This window comes from Paroedura picta, chromosome 14, assembly GCF_049243985.1.
Source record: "Paroedura picta isolate Pp20150507F chromosome 14, Ppicta_v3.0, whole genome shotgun sequence".
NCBI classification, from domain to species: Eukaryota; Metazoa; Chordata; class Lepidosauria; order Squamata; family Gekkonidae; genus Paroedura; species Paroedura picta.
In genome coordinates, this window is record NC_135382.1 from 26,853,245 (window position 1) to 26,869,382 (window position 16,138).

At 41.1% G+C, this 16,138-nt stretch overlaps 1 protein-coding gene across 5 annotated transcripts in view; it reads right to left on the reverse strand.

Moving 5' to 3' along the window:
- The window catches only part of WWOX (WW domain containing oxidoreductase), a 538,960-nt gene that overhangs the window by 505,459 nt on the left and 17,363 nt on the right, over positions 1-16,138 (reverse strand). For all 5 annotated transcript variants that reach the window (XM_077310532.1, XM_077310536.1, XM_077310534.1 and 2 more), the window contains exon 5: positions 10,851-10,957. In XM_077310532.1, coding sequence (XP_077166647.1) covers positions 10,851-10,957 — 107 coding nt within the window. The remainder of the gene's footprint in view (positions 1-10,850; positions 10,958-16,138) is intronic.

The following is a 16,138-nucleotide window of genomic DNA, read 5'->3' on the forward strand; positions in this document are numbered from 1 at the left end:
TATTAGCTGTGGCTCACAGTAATGGGGTGTACCGAGTTCTGCCTTTTCAAGCACCTATATTATAAAACATAATTACACAAATTAATTAGAAATGAGTGCATATATTTATGCCTTTGTTTATAACCACAGAATATTAAACACGACAAAGTTAATGAGCAAATCCGACAATCATAACTATTGTCAACAACACTATGAAGAATCAGTTCTGGAGGGACCAGACTTCGTCTTACTCTGTCCAGTGACAAAAGGTGAAATTCTCTGAAACAAACTTTGCCTGTAACAACTGAATATGCAGATCTATATATGCAAGGAGAGCCCGAGCAAATATTCACAACAATAATCAGTCCCCTCCCTCTGACACCTAATAGTCGCTGTCATATGTTTTCTCAGGTGTGTATTAGAACATATGAAGCTGCTTTATACTGAATCTCGCCATTAGTCCATCAAGTTCAGTGTTGTCTACTCAGACTCTTGAGCATCTTTCCAGAAAGAGGTCTTTCACATCACCTACTGCCTGGTCCTTTTAACTGGAGATGCTGAGGATTGAACCTGGGAGCTTCTGCACGCCAAGCAGATGTCCTACCCTTGAGCCATGGACCCTCCCATATTTCCAGGAGACCTAGTGTAATCCTCACCACTTCCCAGAAGGTATCTAGGATTAGGGTTCTACTTCCAAGGAACACAGTAATGTTTACCTGTTGTCCTTGGTTCATGTTATACCTACAGGAATACTCTTTGAAGGATGCAGGAATTGAACATATATGTATTAACATTCTGAACCATCTGAGTGGACTGACATTGTATGTTTCCTATACATGACATATGACAGCTCTACGTGACATATGACACAACCCATCAGGACGTTCGCCTTAAGAATGGCACTCAATTGCAAGAGGCTTCAGATTTTACTGCCCTGTTGAAATGGCAGGCCCTGTTTGCCCCTACCTAGAGTTTCACATATCCTGGGATCATATGTGGGATCATATCCTGGGAGAGGAGTGGGAAGGCGACTGTAAGACGCTTTGAGTCTCCTTCGGGTAGGGAAAAGCGGCATATAAGAACCAACTCTTCTTCTTCTTCTTCATATGACTGAGGAAACATGGAATACGAGGAAAGTGCAGACAGGGTCTCCTCCGGCTGCTTCAGCTAGAGAAAATGGCACAGGAGTGAAGGCAGAAGCTCTCTTCCCCTCTTGCAGTGTTCAGAGCTTTACTGAATAGTAGTTATATTTAAGGTGAGTCTTCTTGTATATGGGCTGAGAGTCTGGTTGGAGACCCACATCTCATATATAGTTGGACTCTTGGTCACTCAGACTTCTGGGCTGTGAGTTTCCTACCTGTAAATATGAGAACCCCAAAAACAAAAACGGTCGAGTGACAAGTCAGAACCCTTGCATTATTTTAATATTTTAATATTAATATTGGTCAATAAAAGACCAACTGAAGAATATCAGGAGCAGTAGTGATACTAAGACTATCCTACTAATTGAAGAGCTATGGATATCAGGGGTTGAGGGAGAACAAGGGATGAGGTAATATATATAGTTGATGGCTTTTTTCTCTCTTTCTGTCTTTATACTTTATATACTCAAAAGAATTAACTTTTTAAATCGGCACATTTTTTTTACCCCGCTGTAGAGCTACTACAGGTTTTATTTTCCTTATATTTACTTATTCCCTCATAGAATTACCGGAGCCTTGGTTCAAAGGTAAGCTGGTTGTTTTCATCTAAGCACCACAAAGCGAATCTCGAATGTATGACCTCCTCAAGGCATGACATCATTCAAAAAATTAAACTATCATATGTAAATGGTGAGACCTAGCTCAGCCATCTCAAGTGAAATGAACAGATGGGATGGGAGAACCTAGGAACAAACTCAATGCACTATAACTTTTTAACTACTTATTTATGAAGTTACACACCGAGTTAATAAAACACTTCCTACAAACATAATACACTGAGGCCTAACAGGCCTAAATTAATAGACTTTCAACAAAAAGGAGGAGTGTTTAAGGTTGTATTTCCTATGTAGGCTCGCTTACTAACGTGTCTTGAGAATAAAGGACAGCCGAAGAAACAAAAAATTGCCGTTCACTTTGTTTTCTCTAAAACGTTTCACCTTTCATTGCACAATTCATCTTGCAAGCATTTTCCTCCCAGTTCAGAACACGCACGACGAGTCACAAGCGAACCCAGAATAAATTTTAATGGTACGGGCTGCGTTCAAAAGCAATCCCATGTTTTTCCCTCTAGCATAATCAGGAATGCACATATGTGAAATGCTTCCTTCCAGCACATAAAACAGAAAAGAGCAATGTAAAGATTTTTGCATTACCTCACTCCATAATGAATGGACAGTTATATCTCAGGCGGTCTCCCACCACACAAATAACATCAATCTAGCCATACTTAATACCCAGCTAGATTTTTTTAAAAAACACAACAATGTGCTTCTGACTCGTTCTGGCACCACCTTTCCCAAGCAGTTGCAAGATGTTATTTTTAATTTAGATTTATAACTTCAGCTCTCCCTAAAGCCAAGGAAAAGTAACATTTCCTCATCTCATTTATCCCCCACAACAACCCTGTGGAACAGGCCGATATTACTCCCCGTTAACAAATAGGTAACCAACGGCGAGACATTGGCACTTGGCCCAAGGCTGCTCTAGTGAAGTTAGAATTTGAAATTGTGCCTCCAGGGTCCAAATTCATTAATCGCCGGATCATACAGACTTCGGAGAATAAAACACAATATAATTTTAAAATCTGCACATGCTACAGGGGGAGGGCGAACTATTTTTCCTATAAAAATAGATCCAGGTGGGAAGTTGTGTTATGTGTTAGTCTAAAGCAGGGGTAGTCAAACTGCGGCCCTCCAGATGTCCATGGACTACAATTCCCAGGAGCCCCTGCCAGCATTCGCTGGCAGGGGCTCCTGGGAATTGTAGTCCATGGACATCTGGAGGACCACAGTTTGACTACCCCTGGCCTAAAGTAACAGGACAACATTTGAGTCCAGTGGCATCTTTAAGCCCAATGAATTTTAATTTATACCAAGAGCCAGCTTGGTCTAGTGGTTAGGAGTGCGGACTTCTAATTTGGTGAGCCAGATTTGATTTTTTTTTTGGGGGGGGGGGTGGCAGTGTGTCTAAAATTCTGTATGACCCTTTATTGTAGACCCACACGCACCTCCCCACTCTGAGGTAGCAACATGCAGCAATCTTTGGGAAGGCCATCAGTCCTAGAGGTGCCTAACCTACTGACCTATGCTTTTATTTCACATTAAGTAATACTTATTTTCTGCACAGCAAACTTAAGGATGTTGTTGCTTATAATGAAGGGGATAGCAACAGGGCTTTTTTGTTTTAATCTCCTTATTATAAGCAGCAGCCTCAAAAGTTCAAGCTTGCTGAACAGTAAAAGAGGCAAGTTATTTAGAAATATGAAGGGTTACCGGATGTTCTCTTTTTAGAGGACATGTTATCGTTTTTTTTTGACCTCTAAAAAAAAAAACACTGATGAAAACGTCCTTTTTTGGGTTTGGATGGTTAGGAATACTCCTAGTTAATAGTAACTAAAGGTAAAGGTATCCCCTGGGTCATGTCTGACCCTTGGGATGATGCCCTGTAGAGTTTTCTTGGCAGACTCAATATGGGGTGTTTTGCCAGTGCCTTCCCCATTCATTACCATTTACCACCCCCCCCCCGAGCAAGCTGGGTACTCATTTTACCGACCTCAGAAGGATGGAAGGCTGAGTCAACCTTGAGCCGGCTGCTGCGATCTAACTCCCAACCTCATGGACATGGCTTCAGATAGCATTTCTGCTGCTTACCACTCTGCACCACAGCTTAAATAGTATGGGTATTGGAAATGAGATTTGACATAATAATCACTTGTTTGAAGTAGTCAGGAAATATCTCCTCTTACTTGCTTTTCAAAATCCCGTAACCCTAGAAGTACGGGAAATCTCGTTCGCAGAGAACTTTAAGGAGAGTTTTAAAGAAAATCCGATTGGTCAAAAACATAGACCCGGGGACTGTTTTTCTCCACAAGATTTCACAGAAAATAATCACAGCGTGTGTGAACTCACTAGCCAGGAATTCATCTGCCTTCCGCTTTTAAAATGCAAGACAATGAAAATCACCATGGAAGCAAAATAGGGCCAATAATATAATTACGGCAGTAAGGCTGTGTAGTCTGAGCTAATGTTATTATTTGACATTGCAAGGCTATGCTTTCTCCCATGAGTCAAAATAGAGACAAGGTTCACCCTAATTGGTTCCAAAGCACAAACTACCCTTAACAATCTTTCCTCAGGACCAGTAATGTTAATTTCTACACAACTGTAAATAGTGTTTGCCAACAATACAAACATGGTAATAAGAGGCTAGGTGGGTAAATAATGTGGTTACAAAGCAGCTCATTTGCATTTTTATTTAAAACTGCCTTCGTTAAAAAGCAGCTCAGATTTCTCTTTGCCGAAGAAGCCTTGGTTAAGGAGGAGAGCGGTAATTACTCTCTTTAGGGGTTCTTTTATATGTCCTTTAGGGAATTAGAATGAAAAGATAAGCAGAATTAGAAAGGGAATCATGTAAAGTATGAAACATACCTACAAACACTTAGTAGTGTATTTACCATAAGCTACACTGGCCTTCTTCATTAATAAGAAATATGCAACCTGCCTGTATCATCAGAGGTGGCACAGAGAGGTTAAAGAAACTGGCCAGTGGAACTTTTTTCAAAGTTTAACTTGTATCAGACCATGGTTAGTGCAAAAATAGAGAATGTGAAAGCTGCCGACATGTAAAAGTATTAACATATGCATTAACAATATAAGTTGTGGTCAACAAGCATATACTCCATGCCTGTGCCTTCAAAGGTAAGATAGGTAGCAACTAGAGACAGGGCTTTCTCAGTGGTGGCACCTTGCCCGTGGAATGTCCTTCACTTTGAGGCTCACCCAGCAGATCTTTCAGGCCCCAAGGACTAAATATTTCCATTTATCCAGGCCTTAAAGAAGTGTTGATTCACGTTTTTATGATGTTTTATTATCATAGGACAAGTCCCTGGAGAAGTGGCATACAAATTCTCAAAATAATACATACATAATCCCGGATGCTTTTGTAAATGCCCCAATCCTAATCTCAGCCTGGTTTGGATTCTGAATTCTATCCCGTTTTATGCTTTGATTCCTTTAGTACTGTGTTGCTGATTCCTTCGAGAGATACAGACATCACTTGAGTTGTAAGGGAAATAAGTAAAACTCTTTCATTGTCAGCTTTTAGTAATCCGTGTGTCTAAAAACTGCATAAACGTTGGGCACAATCCAGATTCTGTGAGATGAATATTCACATTTCTCACAAACACAGGTGACAAACGGCAAGTTCAAAGACGGCATGGACGCAGCAGCCATGACCCAGGTACAAAATGCTTGCAGCTGCTGTCTACTGCAAACGAAAACACATTTGTACCCCCACAGATTTCACGCTGGGCATAAGCGATACGTGATTAGACACAAGACACCCCAAGTCCGTGCAACCACGTTCGGGCACTTAAACCAAAGCACGTCCTTGGAGTAACCCAACCACAACTGTCTGCGAGAAATTCTAACAACATCCATTAACCTTGCAGAAACATCGGAAGAGTGCTGACGAAATCTTTCAGAGCCTCTTTTGCTCGTCCGGCAGGTAGCCGCGATTGGTGACCGCGTATTTCAAAAGATAATTACTTTTCAAGAAAACAATTGCACTTATTTGGGTCATAAAAGCCACCCTTTTACTACAGCCCTGCCGCCAGGCTAGAGCTAAACACCCCACAGGCAAACAAAAGGTCTGAAACGGTTCAGCTGTTCTTGGGACATTGATTCTATATAAATGATATCCTCAATTCAACACCGGGCCAGCCTTTCTGAGCGCAAGAGGCTCAACACATCTGCTATATAATTCAGCCCCTCTTTTACAGTGGTTTCATTACCAACCATAAAAACTGTAACAGTGGAACTGTATAAACAAACTGAACAGTGTTTTTACTGTAAAACATGAATGTACTATAAATATTTGTCTTTCCCTTCTCTCAGCATCTGTAATGAGAGAGGCAAATTCATGCCATATGTTTACAGAAAGGGGGGAGGAGCACATCTCAACAGTTCACCCACGCTGCTATTTGTGAAGCTGTTAAACGGTTTTGAATCAACCCGCTTGCTTTTTTTTTTTAACACATACTTTTCCTAGCCAATCATTTTTAAGAAGTAGCTTTGGCACGTTTTTGTTCATGCCAATGTTGTTGTTTTTTTCAGGGGGGGGGGAGGGGAGTTCTAAAAGGGTCCACGGCCACAACCCAAACTGCTTCCTGCCTTTTTTCAGGCCAGTGTCCTGACTTGGACAGTACTTTGGTGTCAACTCCTTGTCCTTTGCATCAGAGGGCTTCTCCAATTGCATAAAGCCCTCCAATCAGTCATCATGGATTGTGACATCATCACACTATCATTGGAATGGAGCCTGCCCCTAACCTCTCACCCCAGGGAGCAAAGATTGATTGAAGCTTTCCTCCTTTTTAAGAACCTCTTCGGATGAAGGATGAACCACAAGTCAGAAGAAAGCTACTTGGAGAGCTGGATCTAACTTGGCTGCATAATGAGGTCACTAGTGGCAAATGATACCTTTTGATAGAGGCAAATGATAGAAGAGAGTGAAAAGGAAAGCAGAAAATGCCTGGCTTGCTTTTATTGGCAGTTATTTAACTGGCTTGGTTTGATTTATATGATTGAATTGCACTGTTTTTATTGGTAGGTTTTTATCAGGGTAATCTGTTTTTATTGTTTGACAGCCTATTTGCTTGGTTTTGTTTTACTGTGTGGCCTCAAGAAGGTCTGGAGAGATACAGTTCCTAAATAAATTAATTAAATATCCTTCCTGCCCAGACTCCCAGACCAATGCTTGCTGCTCACCAGTGGCCATGCAGCAAGATGTTCACCCTAGCCCAGCTCTGATGCACCTAACTATGGGCGTGTGTCCTGATGAATGCTAAGGGACACACTAACATTTGGCCATAATATTTATCATTTGGTGATTGCGTGTCATGTATACCAGTGGTCATCAGTCTTTCGGAATCTGCGGAGCCCTATGAGAGTGTCATTTTGTTACCCGAACCCTAACACAGGGGGCAGAATCAATTTCACCTGCTGCATAGGTGCCAAAGCAGGCAGCAAGGCAGGAGGAAACGGAATCCCACCACCACAGATGCAAAATTGCTGCAGGCGTGAAACAGCAGAGGACAAACAAGCCACTCTGAGAGCTCAGTTCATAAGTGATTGAGACTGTCAAAAGCAGTAAATTTACCTAGTAAACAGGTTTGCAGCAATGTTCCCAGTGGGTATATTGGGAGGGCAGAGGCAATACTGTCCAATTGGCTCCAGGTTCATGAGCAATGGAGAATTGAACACACCCTATCCTACCCTGCTATTCCAAAGAGAAATTTCTTGCAAGCTTACATAGAATCATAGAGTTGGAAGGGGCCATACAGGCCATCTAGTCCAACCCCCTGCTCAACGCAGGATCAGCCCAAAGCATCCTAAAGCATCCAAGAAAAGTGTGTATCCAACCTTTGCTTGAAGATTGCCAGTGAGGGGGAGCTCACTACCTCCTTAGGCAGCATATTCCACTGCTGAACTACTCTGACTGTGTATCACTGGGCTAAGAGATTTTTTGAAGACCTCTTCGACCAAGTGTCTTTGGGCAAATATATGACCTCATTTTGCTGGGGCATGTGAGAATACCAGAGCTCCATGTCCAACCGGTAGCCTATAGAGGTGATCATCTAAATACTGTTCAGTATAACAGGTGTGATATGTATTTCTGGAGGCATTTGTATTATGGTTTGTAGAGGTATATATCTGGTCACTCCTGTAAGCATCGGTGAGAAACATTGGTTCCAGCAAATAAACTGAACTGAAATCCCTTTTTTAAGTTTATAAACTTCCTACCTGGACTTCTTCTTTAAACTTCTGGAGGGGTTTGTTGTTGTTGTTTTTAAAGAACATGTACTTCATTTTTTAAAATATAACATTTCAAATTCCAGCTGGTGAATACATACTCAGTAGCATAGGTAGTGTCTACAGCACACACAGCGCTTGAAATAGTTCTTCAAACTTTTGGGATGCGTTTTTAAGAATATGTATTTCATTTTTAAAAATATAAAACTCTAGGTATTGAAAACTTACATAGCACTTCTTGATAAAAGAACAACTGAATGACAAAATGCTTCAGGCATGAAAACTCGCAATTTAAATACTAGATTTCGTGTGCGTTTCGTAAGGTGATGGCTACAATCAGGAACTGTGACGCTCTACTCAATCATTACACTTTCATTCAATGATGCCAATAATATAATACAAAATAAGCCCTTGAGTTCCTCAGCTTGTGGCAAAGGATTTCAGCGTTCTCCTGAGCAAACATGTTTACAAACTGTACCAGAGTGTTTTTCATTAAGCCTTAAAGTCAATTAAGCCGAGAATTGGAACAATCATTCCTCCTTTACAAAGTATTGATATTTTTTTCCTGGCCGCTTTAGGGCATTTCCACTACTCAAAGAGAGATTTATGCTTGACAATTTTGTTCTGATTAAAATGAATCATAGCTCTAAAAATTCTAATTTCCTCTTTTTACTGCAAGAAATTGTTGAACAGATCTAAACTAACTCGAACATCCCAACTCAAAACACCGATGAAAATATTAAGTATCTCTGGTTTGAGCCAGATCCCTACTGGGTGAGAGCTGCCCCTGCCGGTGAGTTCCCTTCCTGGGGGCCTCCAATCTGTAGCCTTTCTAGGTACTGGGGGATGAGGGGGGCCCATCCGCAGAGTTCTTCCACCCACCCACCTCCAATCTAATGCCCGTTGTATTCCTGAATGCAATGGACTTGTCCCCTAGTGTTATTGAAGCTAATACTGGGGCATATTTTTAGTATTTATTTATTTAATTTTTATATTTGTATACCACCGCTCACGGCATTTTCCAGAAATCAATAAAAGCACAATAAAATCCCCCTAAAATACCCCTTAATACAAAATATCACAATATAAACCTTTCTTTGGACAACCTTGGAATGAACTTCCTTAGGCCTTCTGCAGCTTCCAATAGCTATTGGGCATCTATGGGATCAAACAACTTAAACCAATGGTAGCCAACATCCCATCCAACACAATGATAGCAAAACATGATGGAAACACAGAGATCAGAGGTAGAAAGCAGAAAGGTCCAGGCACAGTTTTTCCTCCCAGGAGTATTAAAAAAAAAACAGTCCATTGGGTTGCCGGCCTTTTTAATTGGACTGCAAGTTTATGTATATGCATATCTGTACAGGATAGAGGCTCCCATTTGAAAAGTAGTACTGACCTGTTAAAATTAGTCAAAGTCATTTATTGTAAACATGCTTTCCTCCTCCTTCACTTTAAGTAGGTGTTGTCTTCTATCTTCTTCTCAAGACTGCTTACAATTTGATGTAAATTTTAAACATCCTGTAATTCATCAACTAATTCTCTCCTAGTTACACATTCCAAGTAATTAAAGTTCAGTAATAACTTATTCTTTCTGCTCCAGCACCTGCATTTCATTTGTTTATTTTCCCAGAGTCATAAATCTGAGGGACTGTCAAAGTGCCATAATATTAGTGCAATAATCAAAGTTAATTAGTCCCTCTCAATAAACAACAACAAAGCCATTACAAAGACGCATTGAAAGTGCTCAGTCTGCCCACTTTACAGATGAGATTGTATGGGCGAACAATTAGGAGTTGGGAATGCTTAGCGAGACCAGCGGCTTCAGAACTAATTTGAAACAAAGACAAAGAGGGACCTTTTGTTCTTCAATTCTTTACCAAAAGTGCAACATCAATACTGATAAGGCGGCTGCAAGGGTGCCTAAACTGGCTTTTGAGAGGGACATTTTCATATTCCTGTCAAGATATCTGACAATTCAGGTGTTTATTGTACAAAGGCAATGTTTGTTCATTTCCCATTCAAGTTTCAGATTTGCCTTGGCTGGATGGGTATATTAAACGCAAGCCAGGCCTTCAGGACACGACTTCACACCTAGCAACAATATTTGGATCTGGGATTTTTCAGAAATCCCAATTTGTTCAGAAGAAGAAGAAGAGTTGGTTCTTCTATGCGGCTTTTCTCTACCCGAAGGAGGCTCAAAGCGGCTTACAGTCGCCTTCCCTTTCCTCTCCCTACAACAGACACCTTGTGAGGTGGGTGAGGCTGAGAGAGCCCTGATATCACTGCCCGGTCAGAACAATTTTATCAGTGTCGTGGCAAGCCCAAGATCACCCAGTTGGCTGCAAGTGGGGGAGCGCAGAATCGAACCCAGCTCCCCAGATTAGAAGTCCGCACTCCTAACCACTACACCAAACTGGCTCTCAGCTCAGAAAGGAAGGGAAAAAACAGGGGGGGGAAATTGCAAACTAGAAGCTGTACCCATGGGAAGCACTATGCTGTCTGTAGGCACAACTAATCCTGGGCTGACTTCCTGGGGCTATTATGCATGTAAAGGTTTTCACTGAAGTCAGCATGCTGACCCTTTTAAAGCGTCATTTTAAAAAATGGTTCTGACCCGTGGTTTGATGTGTGTTTTCAATATACAACTGGAATCTTACCTACAGTTAAATCAGTCGGATATAACTAAGCACTAAGCATGGCTAAATATTCCATCTCATGGAAAAACCGATTTCTCTTATTAAGATTTGCCTTTTGATACCACTCTCCCAGCATGTGGCCATCGCAAAATCTTATTTCCCAGTGCCATTTGACCATTCTCAAGACAGATGCTAAGCACCTTAGATGCCCCCCTTACCCATTCTTCCAAGATACGCTGCACGGCTTCATTAGCTTTCATCACATTCCTGCAAGCGAGGATAACATGTGCTCCATGGAGTGCAAAGGACTTGGCTGTTTCAAAGCCTGCAATGAAGGAAACATGAAAAAAAACTCAGTAAGAGATGGAATGTCAAAACAGGGGGAATAAACCAGCAACTGAAGCATGCTAGAGGTATCTGGATTCTAGCTCCATATCTGAAGCTTAATGCATCCTTTAAAACAATTCAGAGGACTTTATTTTGCCACTACAAAACTTGTGTCATGAAAAAGGAATTTTCCGCAGTCTGGTGCAAAAGTAATAAACAAAAGCCAGTTACCAACTTCAATCCATGCAAAGAAAGGACGTTTAGGGCAGTGGTCCCCAACCTTTTTATCACCGGGAACCACTCAATGCCTTTTACTGAGGCCCGGTGGGGGGGGGAGGGTAGTTTACTCCTCTACTCTCAACCACTGCCCTAACGCTCTCTGATCGCTATGGTAATGTTTAAACATCCCTTCAAAATAAGATACAGACACGCCACAACAATGAAGTGTGCTGTAAAGGGCCGGGGGGGGGGGATAGAAGGCGTCCTTCGGGGCCCACCTCCAATTAGTCGAAGGACCACATGTGGTCCGCAGCCCACAGGTTGGGGATTGCTAGTTCAGGGAATGAGTCAAAGCTAAGTTGTTAGCAAATGAAACTGTCCAACAATGAGTGTATCCATCATTCCCAGTCAGTACTGTCTATTCAGATTAGCAGTGGTTTTTCAAGCTGTTGGACAGAGTTCTATCCCATTAACATCCAGTTCCTCCTTCTTTTAATGGGAGATGTTGGGGACCGAACCTGGATCCTTCTGCATGCAAAAGCAAATGCTCTAAGACTGAGACACTGCCATTCTCCTGGGCAGCCGTCACTATACAAACACATAGTTCTAAATTCAATCCTTATTGAATTGAGGGTTAAAAGAGCTCAGGTTGTGTTGGTGGGAAAGACTCCTCATAAAATAAAATAGTTTCATATTTCTTTGATTCACCTTCTTATCCACAGCAGTTGATTACAGAGGAGTTTGAGGGGCAGATCCAACTAACTGCTTACAGAAATTACACCTAGTTGCAGGAGACAGACTTGGAAATATCCTTTTTTTAAAGGTTTGTATGGTGCTTTTCAGCCCTTTGGGGCCCTTACGAGCTTATAATAACACCACATTAAACTGCAATTACAAATGCATTATAAAGAACAAAAGCCAATCAAGAAAAGAATCAGACCAACTATCTAATAACGCACATTAAGCTGGCTCCTATACTGGGAGGGGAGACGCAAAGGCAGAATTTTAGTAGCCATGAACCTTTGAAATGTCAGACCAGACAGACAGGAGATACATCTAAAAGCAGCCAAGATTCAAGGTGTTGTAACAGCTGGATCAGACATATCAGACTACATTGATATTATAAAGACTCATCTCTTACCCACTTCCCCTTTGCTTTCCAAGGCATAGCTTAATGACAAGTGGGGGTAGGGGGGACACAAGCCCCAAAGAGCTTTTAGAATATTTCTTCCAGTCTTAATTAAAAGGCAAGATGTTAAAGAAATAGGGTCTTCACAGACTTGGAACAGAAGGGAGACTGAATACACAAAAAACAACTGTTTTGTGCTTGAGTAATAGAAAGACAATATGCATTCACTGCAATGCTCCATACTAGATTCAGGAACAGGGGTAGTCAAACTGCGGCCCTCCAGATGTCCATGGACTACAATTCCCAGAAGCCCCTGCCAGCGAATGCTGGCAAGGGCTTCTGGGAATTGTAGTCCATGGACATCTGGAGGGCCGCAGTTTGACTACCCCTGTTCAGGAAGAATGCTTCTTCCTTTAAGGCAGGGATGGATAACTGGACCCATAGCCTGTGGTATGCTGCTGTTTTGCACATTTTAATCATAGAGTTGGAATGGACCTCATGGGTCATCTATGCAGGACACTCACAACCCTATCACTCATCCACTGTAATCCGCCATCCCTTGAACCTTCACAGAATCAGCCTCTCTGTCAGATGGCTATCCGGCATGTTTAAAAATTTCCAAAGATGTTGCAGGTTTTTTTAACTTTAACTTGTGGTTTGTGGATTCAAACAGCTCAACCAGGATTAGTATAAACTGTGTTTAACAAACCAGCTACAAACTCTAGTATGAAATCCAAATTAGGTACTAATCAATATTTGCCACAGTATCTGCAGCCAGGTCAGAGTACAGACAGCAGTGGGAGGACGAGAAACTAAGACCTAGCTTTTTAGAAAAGCTCTAGATTTGGTCATGGTTTTATAATCCAAAACATTGTTAACAGAAGATAGTATGCTCACTCATCCCCTATGCCTCTGTTGCAGTTTGGTTATTTGGCAGCAATCATTGATGGTTTATGGCACCAAAAAAAGAAAGAAATTTACATCCAATTTCTCCATACCATAGCTTAATGACTTTCAACTAGAAATGCTTGAATTAGTAAATGCATACTCAATAGAACACTAATTTAAGTACATCCATAGTAGGAAATTAACAGAAAAAGAGGTGGCTATTTGTTCCACTTTTACTTTATACTGCCATATCCTTTTAAATGTTGTTTACCCAGGAAAAAATGCTATTAAACACAGGCTGTCTCAGTTCCAGAAACACCCTGGGGCAAGGAAAATTTAGTTTACAACACAGGGTGTAACTTAGATTATAGGAACAACAGACACCACATAAATTTATACCATTCTGTGCAATTACATGCTTACAGTATTTAAGTCTTAGCAATTTTCCTGTCTTTTAAAAGCCATTCATTGTACCAAGCAACTTTAATTATCTGGGTAATTCATTGTACGCAGATAAATCCAGTTTTAGCATATGCAAAATATGTTACTCTTTTTTTATTTCACTCTGAACACATGTGGCAAGGAAACTTTTAAATTGTGAAGCAGTACTGTGGTGAGCCAACTCCATTTTTCCTGGCCGTATGTTTGCTAACTGAACAAAATTAAGGCTGATATTTAATAGCCATACATATTTGTTTTCAAACGAGGTCCATAGCGTAATTTAAATAAATCACACTTGAGGACCATTTTAATTACTTAAATATATGAACAGCCACCTAGATAAACTGACTACATGCCTTTCTTTGGAAAAACTGGGTTAGTTGCCTCTCTTCTGGAATTTCTATACCTTTGAAGTACATGTGACATAACATTTCTTCAGGTAAATTTTCTTCCCTTCTCAAACTTCCCCAAATTTTTACCAGTGTTTTTGCTAAACTTACAAAAGATGGCAGAATTTTTGAAAACTATTGTATTGGTTAGAGTATTGGATGACGATCTGGGGGGCCAAGTTTCAAATGCATGTTTAGCCACGGAAGCTTCCTGGGTGACCTTGCACCGATCACACACCCATGCCTGACCTACTCCTCACAGAGTTGTTGTGAATAAATAATGAAAGCCCCTTAGATCCTTATTAGAAGAAGAAGAAGAGTTGGTTCTTATATGCCACTTTTCTCTACCCAAAGGAGTCTCAAAGCAGCTTACAGTCGCCTTCCCTTTCCCCACAATAGACACCCTGTGAGGTGGGTGAGGCTGAAAGAGCCCTGATATTACTAAAGAAGAAGAAGAGTTGGTTCTTATATGCCGCTTTTCCCTACCTGAAGGAGGCTCAAAGCGGCTTACAGTTGCCTTCCCTTCCCTCTCCCCACAACAGATACCCTGTGAGGTGGGTGAGGCTGAGGGAGCCCTGATATTCCTGCTCTGTCAGAACAGCTCTATCAGTGCCGTGGCAAGCCCAAGGTTACCCAGCTGGCTGCACATGGGGGAGTGCAGAATCGAACATGGCATGCCAGATTAGAAGTTCGCACTCCTAACCACTACACCAAACTGGCTCCTATATTAGGGTGAAGGGCAGGGTACAAATGAAGCAAATAAATAAAACTGATCAACGAACCTTGCAATCTTACATGTTCAAAAATGTGACAGCAGCAAACTGTTCCGGTGCAGCCAAACCCCAGAGTTCCCAAGGCAGATATTGTAATTGCAATATGATCCCAAGATGCTGAAAAGCAGAAGCAGCTTTGCCATTCGCCACCAAACCTGACAGAGACTGCATGGAAAGGAACCTTTCTCAAGGGCAGGTAGAAGCTTTGGGTGACATCGGACTAGTTTCTCAAACACTCAGCCTAACTTACCTCACAGTTATTGTGAGGAGTGAACAATGTAAACTATTTTGGGTCCCAATCAAGGGAAAAGCCCATTATGAGAGAGAGGCTGTATAAAAATCTAATAATAGGCATGGTATAAATAGAGTACATTTTTCACAGGGAAAGTAAGTCTTCAGTAGTTTTTCTTCAAGCTCCTATAAAAACTCATTTTGTGACTCCCATGGATCTTTCAATTTTAAATTCTGTGGTTTTATTTAACAAAATACGGTAATATAATCATAACATCATACAATAACATTCTAAGTTTTGATGCTCCAGGCCTTCAAACTCAATAGTTGGATGTTTGTCGTCCAAAAGTGCTGTACTCTACAGAAATTTCTAAACAGTAAACAGAACAAATTGATAAAATAAATAACACTGAATAAAGCTTCCTACTATTTGGAGGAGGAGCACATGATCTGAAACCAGGAACTGAACCTCAAGAACAGTGGGCATCTGAATTAAGTTGATCAACTTGAAGGATGCTGAGTGAGTACAAGCATGTTCTTTCCAGGCCCAAATTACTTTCTGGCTCGTTTAAAGTACAAGGCTGGGCACTCATCTTTTTGCAGCATGCCAGCACTCTTAAGTCAAAAATATGCTGTTTTTCATTCAAAAACCAAGTAAATTGTTAATAAAGTAGTATTTTCCACTCCCAAATACTAGGTTGAATTAAACTGGTAATTTTCACCAACATCCCTTACCGCAAACCCCCTCTGTAGTTCCTCTGGATTCTCCTATTCCTCTGGAGTAGCATTGTATGCCAGTCATATCACCAAGGTGTTGGGCTTTGGCACCCTCTTGCTATTTCCCCATGGAGGTTGTTGGGAGGAAGGGTAGCCAAATTATCCCACCATGTTTTTACTTTGATGCTTGTAATTTTATGTCTTTGTTTTGATTTTAATGGGGTTTTACTGTTTTTTGTTTAACTTATGGGCTGTTTTGGAACCTTCCATGAGCTAGTTCTTGGAGTGGTGGGAAATAAAAATCCAAACCCAAATCAAGAAATAAGCAAGTGGCAGTAATCCCAGAAAATCACTGAAAATGACTTACTAAGCAGTCTGATGTAGCCAAAGCT